The 12,747-nt window shown below is 28.0% G+C and overlaps 2 protein-coding genes and 1 pseudogene across 2 annotated transcripts; all 3 read right to left on the minus strand.

Annotated features, from left to right (window-relative positions):
• Nucleotides 1-4,870: 4,870 nt before the first annotated feature.
• LOC112681685 lies at nt 4,871-6,404 on the minus strand. The gene is made up of 3 exons (XM_025551967.1): nt 6,274-6,404; nt 6,100-6,197; nt 4,871-4,977 (listed from the first exon to the last, which is right to left on the minus strand). The coding sequence occupies exons 1-3, from the start codon at nt 6,402-6,404 to the stop codon at nt 4,871-4,873; spliced, it is 336 nt and encodes a 111-aa protein (XP_025407752.1).
• Nucleotides 6,405-6,606: 202 nt separating this feature from the next.
• Nucleotides 6,607-8,006, minus strand: LOC112681686 (annotated as a pseudogene).
• Nucleotides 8,007-9,226: 1,220 nt separating this feature from the next.
• On the minus strand, nt 9,227-12,466 carry LOC112681691 (52 kDa repressor of the inhibitor of the protein kinase-like). Its single transcript, XM_025551972.1, has 4 exons — nt 11,125-12,466; nt 10,015-11,058; nt 9,792-9,936; nt 9,227-9,374 (listed from the first exon to the last, which is right to left on the minus strand). The coding sequence occupies exons 1-4, from the start codon at nt 12,341-12,343 to the stop codon at nt 9,227-9,229; spliced, it is 2,556 nt and encodes an 851-aa protein (XP_025407757.1). The 5' UTR covers nt 12,344-12,466.
• Between the last annotated feature and the right edge of the window lie 281 nt (nt 12,467-12,747).

Below are 12,747 nucleotides of genomic sequence, written 5' to 3' on the forward strand. Positions count from 1 at the left end.
GAGTATAGATATATAGTATAAATAGTATTATATAAATATAATTTATAAAACAATATATAATATATATTATATAATTATATAAATAGTATTATATATTAGTATTAATAGTATAAATAAAATTTAATGGACCTTTATAATCTACTATTTATAGTATAAACTGGATTAAATTAAGACTAAGAACAAAAATATATTAAATATATTATTGATAATAACGAACACTGCAAAAGTATTTCAGATTTTAGTCTTGATTTTATTACTTTATAGCACCTAATAATACTGTACAACATGAATACATAAAGAACGCCATCGGATAATATGCATCAGATGTGTGCGAGTGCGCATGTCCAACCGCATTCTAAATCGACAACGCGTTCGGCGGTGACGTCACGACGCCGAAACGTCCTTACGTATCGATTACCACATTAACAACTATAAGCTACAAGCAAATAAAATACACAAAAAAAGACGGACACACGTTTTTATATGTGTAGCAGCTGCCGAATAGTTAACCTACCAGGGGTAACCAACATTTTGTTTCATTTTTCGGTTTGGACGCTTTTAAGATTGCACACCGCAGTTGGATTTTGCTTTACAATTTCACCAAGTATAATTATTCTAATGTTATGTTTTTCCGGATAAACTGTAAAGCATATACAGTTGACGATGTAATAATTATAATTATTACCTATTCAAAATGCTATTTCCTTGATGGTTTTTCGGAAGTTCTATTGTCAGTTGTGATAAAGTGATCGTTGATTAATATTAAAAATCTATACAACTAATAACAATCGGATAATTATAATTAATTTATTTTAACATAATTTTTATTTAGGTAGTCTGTTACAATAATGAGCAAGAAACTTAATAGATTATACAATAATATACGTATAAGAAAAATAGATAAAAGAAACCTTTCGTTGGAGGTAAAGAAATTACGCAGTTGAATAAGTTCGTGGTTTATAATTTAGATGAAAAGATAATGGAAAATATTGACGGTATATTCTAACAGAAAAAAAAATGTTTATAGTAAATTTGCTTGTGCATTTATTGAACAAATTTCCGGTTCTTGTCCGTACCGTAGACTTTGGACTGTAATCATTCGTTAAACGGTTTAAAAATTCAAAAGATGAAATGAGCAGTTCAGTAAATACATTTTCTATGTTTTGTGTTTTTTAGTATAGAATAAATATATAATTGTTGTGCGGTGGGGCAACGACAGTTGCGGCCGGGAGCGCTTCGCGTTAGCACGGTCCGCGTAGGAGAAACTGGTCGGCCTTGAGCACTGGCGATGCGACGGGTGTCGGCGTCGTGAACGAAGACGGCAGAAACCGGTACTGTGATCAGTGGTCGATTGGTGGGAGACATGTTATCCTATAAGAAGGGTCACTCGACGTGCGAGCATTATTATTATTGTTCATTCTGCGCTTGTGTTCTCATCGGAGCAGTCGTCGTTCGCATCCACAGCCCTTTCGGTATAAATCGTTCAGCATCACCGTTGCTGCCGGTAAGTTTGTCGCTATTATTATTATTATTTTATCGGTGCATGATGAAATTCGAGGTTAAGTAAGCTAAAATTTTTTTTATATTTTTTTAAACAATCGTATTCGACCGGTAGCATATATGGCTTTTACAGTTTTTAGACATTATCGACTTGATTATTAATACATTTAGCGCTTTAAAAGTTTTACTAAATTAAATTTTCAAAACATCGGGTCAACGTTATTCATACATGATGTTTGAGAGATAAGTAAAATTCGTTAACAAGGTTACAGTCATTCAGGATTTAACGATAATGATTTAAATATAATTTCACGTTCAACACCAATTCTAGTACCAATAGTTTATGAATACAATGTATTATATACAATGTAAAAAACAGACGTTTAAAATAGAAATAGCATTATTTTCGGCCTATTGTTACCAATTAAAAGTTTATATTTTATTTTCTGCAACAGTCAATTATTCAATTGTTTAGTAATTGAGAATGTAGTTTAATAGCTTAACTTTTACTTTTAAAACACACTATACATATTATTTTTATTTTGTTAAAAGGTTAAATTACAATATTAAAAAAATAATTGGCATATATATAATAACTACTATTAGATAGTGTAATATAAAAACACAATATATTATAGTTTAAGGTATAACATTTTTTCAACTACTTACAAAATATTTCATTATTTTAAATTTTCCTAATTTTTAGCTGATTATTAGATCTCTAGAAATAACAGACATAAGTATTTATGGAATTCTTACATTTCTCACCACAATAATATCTAATTTTAAATTATTATTATACCGTATGAAGACTAGAATATAATATTAATTAATATTTTGTATTTTATTGATATTTATTAGTATACGAATCCTTCTATTATTTATTGAAATATTAAATTATCCCTAATGAGTAATGATTAATAGTTAAGATCAAGTGTACAGTAACTTTAACGTACGTCCGTATTAGTCACCAATTCTTATGAATTTATAAATTACAATTTTTATTTACAACATTTCAAACATACTTCTGTTGTACATGTATACTATTTGTATGATAAAACAAAGATTATAGGAAAATATATTATTATTCATATAATATGTGGTCCTAGTAGTTAATAATTGATAATTATTAGGGTTTTAAAATGTCATGAAATTTATTTTCTTGAAATATTTCATGAAAAATTTTGTTTCAATGAAAAATAAAATAAAAAATTTTTATCTAAAATTTTAGTTTCATTAACATGCAAGTGAACCTTTTTATAATATGTTTTATTATATAAAATATAGAAAATATGTACTTAATAGTGGTTCGACCTCTTGTAATTCCACCAATAGATTATTATTCATAACTTAATTTAAATTATTTTTTATAAATTCAATTATGAGCTGTGCATTTTCATAATTTTAATTTTAATTTTAATCCCTTGCTAAAAACATAGACATTTTGGTGTACAGCAACAAACAGAACTATAAAAATTGAATATTAATCGTTTGTTATTGCTCTCATCTTTCATCTTATTATCCACAGTAATTTTATTTTTCAGTAATTAAACTATTTAGTATTTATGGTAATAAATTATAAAAATACTATTTAAAATTAAAAAATTCATAAAAAAATATATATTATACCAAAGATAACATCCATTGATTTTCGTACCATAGATATTTTTAAAGTTTTTTAATATTTTTACCGTTGATCATACTATGGTTGTAATTTTCTAGTAATAAAGATTTTATTATCGTTTTAATTGAAATTTCGAATCGTCAACTATTAGAGGCTAATTGGCGACTACTGGTACTAAATGACCAAAGTTATTATCAATTAATTTAAATCACGTTTAAGATGGTTAATTATTATGGCTGCTTAGTTTCTCAGTGGTCCAAATAATGGGATAGTGTGAGATAAATTCGAATTCCATTATTATTTATACACAGAAATCATAAACATGTTTTCACAAATTGATTTCTGGAGAAAATTAATTCTTATAACTCTTATGACTCTCTTTTTTTGTTTTTTATAATCGTATACTATACAGTTTAGTTTGTTTAATTTAGTCCTTTAAAGTTTTTTGGATCTAGCGTGGCATTGAAATTTTTAAATTTAGTAGTTAAACAATTTATCAAACCAATATCTAGACAAAGCATCGTCAATCGTCATAGTAAAATAAAAAAAATTAAAATTTTATAGTAATAATAAAATGATTTCAAAATACTAATATGAAATGTTTTTTTTTTTTTTTTATCTTAGCCGTCAAAATGTCAGATGACTCAAAGGAACCGGAAATTTTATACTGTAAGTGGTGTATAAATAAATATATAAACGCTGCGGAACTCTTGATTCATGTACTTGAAAATCATTGGGTAGACAAAAGCAAGTGTTTTGATTGCACTAGACCATACAGTGATGGGTTAATAAATTTAGTGCGCCATTGGATACAAGAACACATGGATAGTTATCTCGAGAAACCCAAGGTATATGTTTGCCCCACTTGTGGGGAATTGTTTAATAAAAGTGTATTATTGCACCGACACAAATACAATAATCATCACTTTATGATGTTTAATAAAAAAAAAATATAATTTTTTTTTTTCTAATTTAAATGGATTTCTCCATTCAGTATGAAATAAATAAATCATTTATACATTTATAAATCAAATTGTGTTTTTATTTATAATAACTAAATGTGCATTTTATAAAATTATTATTATGATTATTACATTCTTAATCATGATTAATTATAATCATATTACTTATTTTACTTAATTATAGTGTTGTAGTACGCCTCGCGTTACTTTCGCTCCGCGAGATAGACGTACTCGCACGGATTTAAATTATTTAACGACGTCCACCGAGTTACGGAATGACAGCACTGCTCTTTTTTGATGAAATGGGTTTGTTGAATGTTAACTCAAATTAAAGACACACTTGCTTAAGTTGAGTTACTAGAAATGTATTATTAACACGAAACCATTGTTGTTCACAAAAGTAATTATTTAAAGGTTTGAGGACAGAGTCTAATCGACTCCACCAGAGATATTAGTAATACTGATAAATGGTTAATCGAATTGAGAGGTACGTAAAGACGTTACTGACGCTCGACTTTGGTAAGTCCGATCCTGACTACATTTAGACTTATTCCACTTAAGGCGCTCTAATACCCTCCTATTTATGCTATTTGGATACGTGCTTATGTCAAGGAAAAAGAAACTAACAGGATGTCCCGAATCACGTATACATAGTTCTGAGAATTACGCATCCGTGATTCTAAAATATGTTTTTTAACCTTTTGTATTAAGATCATTACACGTACGTATTGTTTGTCTCACATACAAATTTTACTAGTTTTCTCAATTATAACACACCTACGTGTTAGGGCTTACTACAGTGTGAAGTTGAATAGTTACCTAATTTATAACTTACTAATGTATAACTACTATTTCTCATTAATAAATAATCATTTACTGCTTTTCTTAAACCTATTTTGTTAGAAACTTATAAATTAAGAGTTATAAACATCAAATAACTCAAACTTTGCGTTCAACGCCAATAAATGTCTATGTAGTCGACGAACTCTTATGGAAAGTTCGTTTTCACTTCGAAACGTTTCATACGCCACGACAGCTAAGTATCAGTTATGGCAGCTACGACGGCTTACAAGTGAATACTTACATTGAATTACTGATATGTATAAATGTATACATAAGTTACTGAAACCGTGCACTTTGTAGCCCGTAGATAGCTTATGTTTCTTATTTTTACCCATACGAACCAGTTATCTGATTTGCTGGGATTGATAATTACTGCTATCTTGCTTGTATCTTCTTGTATCAGCAGTATGCCTGCACTATGTTGGGCCACAGATGCATATAATATACTATGTGACTCACGGCATGTGCCGGTGTTAATTTGTATGAAGTTGATCATTTCGGAAGTTCCGAAGATCGCCCTGGTCTGTTTAAGAGGATGCTATACCAAAAGCAAAACGTATGCAACGGCCAAGAGAATGCGCTATGAAGTGTTTTTGCGATCCGCAAGCACGCGACGTTTGGGCCACGCCCAGTACTCGTAGTCGGCGGCCGGTCGACGATTGTACTCGTTCGGGAGCGGTGTTCATTATTTTCTGAACATTCGCATGTAACGGGTCGCGTAAATATAAAATGCATATATAATACGTAAGTGCTGCTGTAATATTTTCAATATTCGCGCGTAACTACGCGATTTATATTTATTGCGTTATTAGGTATACAACCTACGTATTACTCTCAGTATTTCATAAAAAGTATAAATTAACTGTATTATTATAATAGTATATAATATCTCATAATAATGTACAACTATAACCTAAATATCAAAATATTAGTTTTCTAATAGATAAATGCATAGCATATATTTTACGTTATAGTTTTGTATATGTACCTACCACATATACTTCTTATATAATAGTTTTTGTGCATTTTTTAACATGATGCAGTTGTTAAAGTACTAATAAAGTTGTATAATGAGTTGGTTATGGGTGGATAAGTAATTTTGGAGTGGAATAACACGTTTATATCTATCTTTAGAATAAATTAAATTTTTTCTTTTGTTTGAATTAATACTATTTTTTATTATCTCCGATTCTCTTATATCTGCCTTGAGCATACGTTTAGGGTATAATGGATTGACAATCTCTGGGAGCAAACATTCGTTATAAAATCTAAAATAAAGAAATAATTCAGTACAACAAATAATTATGGATTAAAAATTAAAATATATTTAATAATGCAACATACATTTTTAATTTGTTGACCATTTTATTTTCCCAAAATGAACTGTCATATTTAATTATTTCAATATGTATCCAGTTTGAAGTGTATACTACAAAGTAGCACATATCTCTTCGAGATATGTACAATTGTCCCATTATTTGAAAATAATATTCATGGTCTAATTTTAATTTAACAGATCCATCGATTATTTTACAATATTGTAGCTGTAAATTTAAAACAAACTACAATTATTTAAATACAATTGGATTTTTTTAGGTTTATAAATATAATATTAATGTTTATAGCTAAGTACCTATTTAATTATTAAATAGTTATACAACATAATAATATACTTACAAGTTTATTTGTCACGGCATCAATTGCATTTAAAGTATTCTTGGCAGAAAAGGGACATTTAATTTCAACAATGGTGTTATCTTCTATCAGACCATCTAAACATTGATTGCAAACATAAATATATTTCCTTATATAAATATCTAATACCATTATACACATATACATATAAGCTTACCTGACAGCTTTTTCGATATGAATTAATTGTAATAATTCTAAATTGCAAAATATTAGTTACCTGGACTCGCTGCTAAATATGGAATTATTGGATTTATCAATAAACCGCATGTTTTTATTTTTTTTATTAATATTTTTTTCTATTTCTGTACGAGCAATAGCCTCCATGTCTCGACCATATTGTAAAGACTTCGCCTGCACTTCACATGCATATAACAAATCATATACCAAATTCTTACAACTGGTAGTACATCTCATTTTACATATTCGACCAAAACGAGAAGTAGTAAGTCGAATCCTACGCTCTTTAAAGCAAGTTTGATTATTGCTCTGTTCCCGCGTAACAAATCAACGACCAAAGGTTCCGCAAACCCATAATCTCCATCAGATCCATTAACTGAATAATGTATATGATTTCTACATTCTGGAAATAGTCGTCGTCTTTTCGTGGTGTTAGAAAGTTTTCGACTGTGATTATTTAAATATGATTTCCCAAATTTCACCGTACAACATTTTTTAAATTAAACCTATAAAATATTTTTTATTAATTTAATATTATTTTTAATATATTATCTGGACTATGGTCGTTAGTCATCTTTTAGTGAATTTTTCGTAAGAATTCTTTTGTATTAAATGCTACAACTGCTGCTTTAATTCGAGTGTTATAGTTTCCTCGACTAGAAAAGTTTATTCGTTTACCACCTATATGTTTATTTATTATAGAGTTAAATTGTTCACAAATATTATTTGTTTTGTTTTCTAGTAAATTGGAAACTTGACAAACTAGCATATCATTAGAAGTCAAATCTTCTGTTTCTGTACTAAAATTATTTTCAATAATTTCAGTTTTTTCAGTATCTGTATACGTCGTTTGTTTTCTAAAAAAAATTAAATATACCTAATAATTTTATTGCCATTTATAAAAAAAAAACTACAGTGTAAAATTGTATAGCTATTTTAAATATAGAAAAAAACTTGAATTAAAATAACGGTATATTCTAAAATGATTTAAAATATTTGTTGTTATTCAAAAAGTATAACTCGTAGAAAATTGAAACTTTCACTAGTAATTGAAATATTTAATAAGTTTAGTAAATTATGTTTTAAAAACACGTGAAATAATTAGATACTTACACTACATTCAGTTTTTCCTCTTTTTGTGTTTTTTTCATACGTAACCGCTGAGATAGTTTACTTACCTGGGCTCTTTGTTTCTTTGGTGTCATTATATTTTTCAACACCACAAAAAAAAAATAAAAAAATTGACTGACAGATATAACGCGCGTATACGATTAAAAAAAATGTCTCTGTTACTAAACAAACAAGTATAGATATTATTAGTTCAGTTAACTTATACGAAGTGAACAATTGGTGTTAAATATAAGAATAAACAATTATTGTACATGGGCTAAATTTAATATAGGCACAGACATAATATTGTAGAGTTTATAAATATCTAAAATATCAAGCCACTTCCAAGAACTGAGTAATTTATTAAACTTTCATTTGTCTTTTATAAACTTTTTATTGTAGAAATATGGAATTCATGAACAAATAATACATATCGCTGTAATGATAACTAACTCTTTTATTCCAAAATAAAAAACTAAATATTACTGACATATTATCTTATTCAGTAACATTTTATGCATCATACAAAACGTAAAATAAAATAAATAATATGGGTATAGCCGTAAGCCTGTAACGATCAACTAGCGAATCATATATTTCATATCTAAAACTTCCATGTAAATTATTTTATAATTTTGTTCATCATAATAAAAATTACTTTTATTATAAAATAAAATTAATTACACACAATATATTTTTAATTTTTAAAATTTCTAAGTATATGCCATACTTCCGTGTAGCCAACATATTTTTAACATATTTACAATATATGTAGGTACATATTATTACAAGCTTTGCAAGCTCATGTGCTGCCGATTTGGCTTTAATTAAAATATTAACAAGACTTGGCAGTGGCGTGCTTAGCTTTTTTGAAAGGGGGGAAGATATTCGTTTTTGACTTGTCACAGACCCTACATATTTTTTTATGTAGATAATGTACCATAATAAAAAAATCCAAAGGAGATATATAACACCAGGGACGTATTCAGCTCTTCTTCCAGGGGGGGGGGGCGAAATTTGAACTCAAATCATGGGTTATTATAAAAAAATTTGTACATAAACGATAGTGTACAGATTATTAATAAATTGGCGGATCAAAATTGTTCGATCGTTTCGCTTGCTTAAACTTCAATAATTGATTTCTACCCACTTCCATAACCCATAACATTAATTATTGTAAACAACATCAACAGTATACCAAATAAAATAACTTGACATAGGACATAGGTACATATAAATATAAAAGCATATTATAATAACCACATAATATAATAATAGTTTTATTAAATATATAATAATTAATAATAAAATAATATTAAATAACAAAATCCAATTTCCTTTTTGTCTTTGAAAATCGTTCAATAACTTTTGATGTGTCAATATCAATATTTCTATGTATGTTCATTAAAGCCAAACCTGTCAACCTTTTCTGGGACATTTGGCTTCTCAGCCATGTTTTTAACCTGGTGTAACATATTTCAGAAAGCATTAAGCAATAAGCAAACAGCCAAAAGCCAAAGGAGTTATGATTAATGCAAAGCAAAAAAGGAGGACAAATTTATAAAAATAATCACAGAATTAAATAAATAAATCAATTAAATATCTAAATCAGACTATCTAAGTAAAGTAATACTAAATAGCGGAAATTAAATAAATATGATAGCATTTTTAACTATAGTTAAGTTATGTCATAAATAATAACTAGTAGTAAAAAAAATCTAAACTGATTTTGCTCATACTATATGTATATATTTTGTGCTCTTTATAGTGCATAAATGCATGCATATTTAGTATATTTTAAACCACATAAGTTCTAAGCCCTGCTTTTTACCAAAATTATTTTCTTCTAACTTAAAGAAAAGCAAAATATACATGCATACCTCCTTAAAGTAGAGAAGCTGCGTTCTGCTGATGCGATACTTACTGGTAATGTTGCTAATACTACTAAAACCTGTCTAATTGTAGGAAACATGACTGGATGACATTCATCAATAGATTCTAATACATCTTTTGGTATTTTAAGACCTTAAAATAATTTAAAATAAAAAATATGTAATTTTTACCAATCAATATGCAAATTGTATTTAATAAATTAGTATTTACCTTCATTTTTCCTGGAAATCCAATTTGATTTCCATAAATCAATTTCTCCTTTTAAAATGTTAATGTTTATATCCAAAAATATAAAATGTTCAATTACTGTATCAATCATTTTTTTGACATCGAGTGAAGACTTGTTGATTATGTTAGCTGGAATAAATTCAATCAACTGAAAAATAGCTGTTGTTTTTTTATTTAGGAATCTTGATCTCAAGTCTTCTAAAATATTGTCAATTAGGGGAATGTACACAACTCTCCGGTAATATGCCTCTGGTGTATTTTCAGGAGTATTGGCCCTTTTATTTTGAATTTTAGTTAATCTTGGTAACTTGACTTCAATGTCTAAGTCAATCATTTTAGTTTTAGCTTCAAGAAATATTTCACTAAAATATTTTTCAGCATTTAATCTTTTATCTTCTAAATTTTGTACTATACTGGTAATACAGCTGGAAGCAGCACTTACATCTAAATTAACTCCTTGTAACATTTTACTGGCTGGTAGTGTAATACTGAGGATATTTGATAATATATACAATGTTATAATAAATTCACAATTGCACAAACTCAGGAGTAATGAGTTAGCTTTAGATGATGATACTTGATCTGTCCATTGAGATATATGTGTTAGACTTTCTATAATTTCTGACATGTTGATTTCAAAGTCTATTATACTAGTGTGACATTCTACCCAACGTGTAACACACAAACTGGTTAATGATATCTTAGAACTTTTGGTACTTTTAAGGTTATTTTTCAAGATGAAATTCCTTTTGGAAGATAAATGAAAAAATGAAATGGTTTCTTGGAGAATTCCCATAGTATTTCTAACGATTTGGACTTTCGAAGATTTAGAAATTGTTAAGTTTAGAGCATGATTAGTGCAAGAGCTGTATATAGCATTTGGACAGCTTTTCTGGACTTCTTGCACAGCTCCTCTTAACACTGATGTCATTACAGAACAACCATCCGTGCCAATTCCTATACAGTTTTTAAGGTTAAGTGACATTTCTTTTAACTCTGATACTACTATATATCCAAGTACATTTCCTGAAAAAATCAAGGTAAATTAGATTTTTAATTAAAATAATACAATTAAATAAATAATGTATTCACCTGTTAGCTTTGGTTCTTTAGATAAATGGTCATCAATCAATGTATCTGACAAATCATAATTTGGAATGGCAGTCTGGTTTTTATTAAATGTATCATGGCAATTGATAAAACCAACGAAACGTTCATAAATGTTATTTTTCTTATCAATGTACCTTAAAGTTAAACTCATTTGTGATATATGAGACACATCGGTCGTTTCATCAAAGATAATACTGTAAAATTGATTTGTATTTACTTCATCTAATATAAATGACAGTATTTCTTCCTTACAACATTTAATCAGATCTTCTTGGATAATTGGAGAAATATAACTAGCTTTTGAATTAAAATTAAGCAAGTCACTTTTCAATTTTGTATCACCAGACATAACACGGTATTTCAAATGTTCGCGAAAATTACCTTCATTCTTCACAATAGAATAAGTTGGATCAGTTAAATTTTTAGAGTCTTCATTATCATGAAATATTATTTGTCTTGAGTCACGGTGCCCTCTGAAAGGTATATTTTGGCGTCCCAAAAAAATTAAAGTTTCTATTATAGGTTTTAACCAGTTTCTGTTTTCTTGAACTTGTCTTAAACGTTCACTGTTTAGAATATTATTAACCTGCTTATTAGGTGAGTTGTAAGTTTTTAAAAAGTCACTTGATTTTAAAATTGCATCCTGATGGTAATGATTTTGATTATGTTTTTCTAAATATCCATCCTTACCAAGTAATTTTGAATATTGACTGAGTGGTAATGTTACAAGTTTTTTCAATTCTTCAGTATTTTGTTTTCCACCTTTATTGTGAGTTAAAAAAAGTGTACAATATTTGCAGAAACAGCCAGATTTTGATACAGAATATATTAGCCACGGATATTGGTCAAAATGATTATTTCTTAAAAAACGTTTTTCCTCTTTTCCTTTTTTTTTGTGAATGGAGAATGGATACTCAAAGTTTTTCAGTGGTTTCCAAGGGTTTTCCAACAGACTACATTTTGTGTGGTCGTCAAGTTTTTTACCAATAAAATTACCAATATCATTATCAAAAACTAAATCTGATGTTATATTATTTTGTTTATTATCATCACAAATTACATTGAGTTGTGGTATTGCTCGTGGTATTGCTGTTTGGGAAACATTTACTGGCTCATTTGAATCACTTACCTCTGTTGACAATATTTTTTTGTTTGGAAAATAATTTAAGAGAGAAGGCTGTTTCCGCTTCATAGAATCCATAGTAATAAACTAACCTGCTACAGTGTGGTACTGTCGTCTGTCGTACGTGAACTAAAATAAATTTGATTATAGTATTAAAAAAAAAAAAAATAACATAATCTTGTAAGTTGTAGACGATCACAATTATAATAGCTCCACACTGCCACAGATACAACAACAATAATAATTATTGTATATATCTGTGATTACAGCCAATATACCTCTAATCTTTTGACTCTTATCAGTCTTATCTACAGCCATAATTGGTTATAGATGTTTTATTAATTGATAACAGGTTTTTGATAACTATTATCCATTTCCAAAAAAAAAAAAAAATATGGAAAAAAAAAATATGCACTGTATTTTTAATTTTTGTAATATAATATTATAATAAAATATGTAAGCACCTTTACATGAAACATATT

This window comes from Sipha flava, unplaced genomic scaffold, assembly GCF_003268045.1.
Source record: "Sipha flava isolate LNK unplaced genomic scaffold, YSA_version1 194_pilon_pilon, whole genome shotgun sequence".
Lineage (NCBI taxonomy): Eukaryota > Metazoa > Arthropoda > Insecta > Hemiptera > Aphididae > Sipha > Sipha flava.

Coding starts and splice junctions, on each gene's coding strand:
- LOC112681685 (XM_025551967.1), bottom strand. CDS start 6,404: ATGGGACAATTGTACATATCTCGAAGAGATATGTGCTACTTTGTAGTA. Junction 6,198..6,273: donor ATGGTCAACAAATTAAAAAT/GTATGTTGCATT, acceptor TCTTTATTTTAG/ATTTTATAACGAATGTTTGC. Junction 4,978..6,099: donor ATCGGAGATAATAAAAAATA/GTATTAATTCAA, acceptor CTAACAAAATAG/GTTTAAGAAAAGCAGTAAAT.
- LOC112681691 (XM_025551972.1), bottom strand. CDS start 12,343: ATGGATTCTATGAAGCGGAAACAGCCTTCTCTCTTAAATTATTTTCCA. Junction 11,059..11,124: donor TAAAGAACCAAAGCTAACAG/GTGAATACATTA, acceptor TGATTTTTTCAG/GAAATGTACTTGGATATATA. Junction 9,375..9,791: donor AGCTTCTCTACTTTAAGGAG/GTATGCATGTAT, acceptor ATGTTACACCAG/GTTAAAAACATGGCTGAGAA.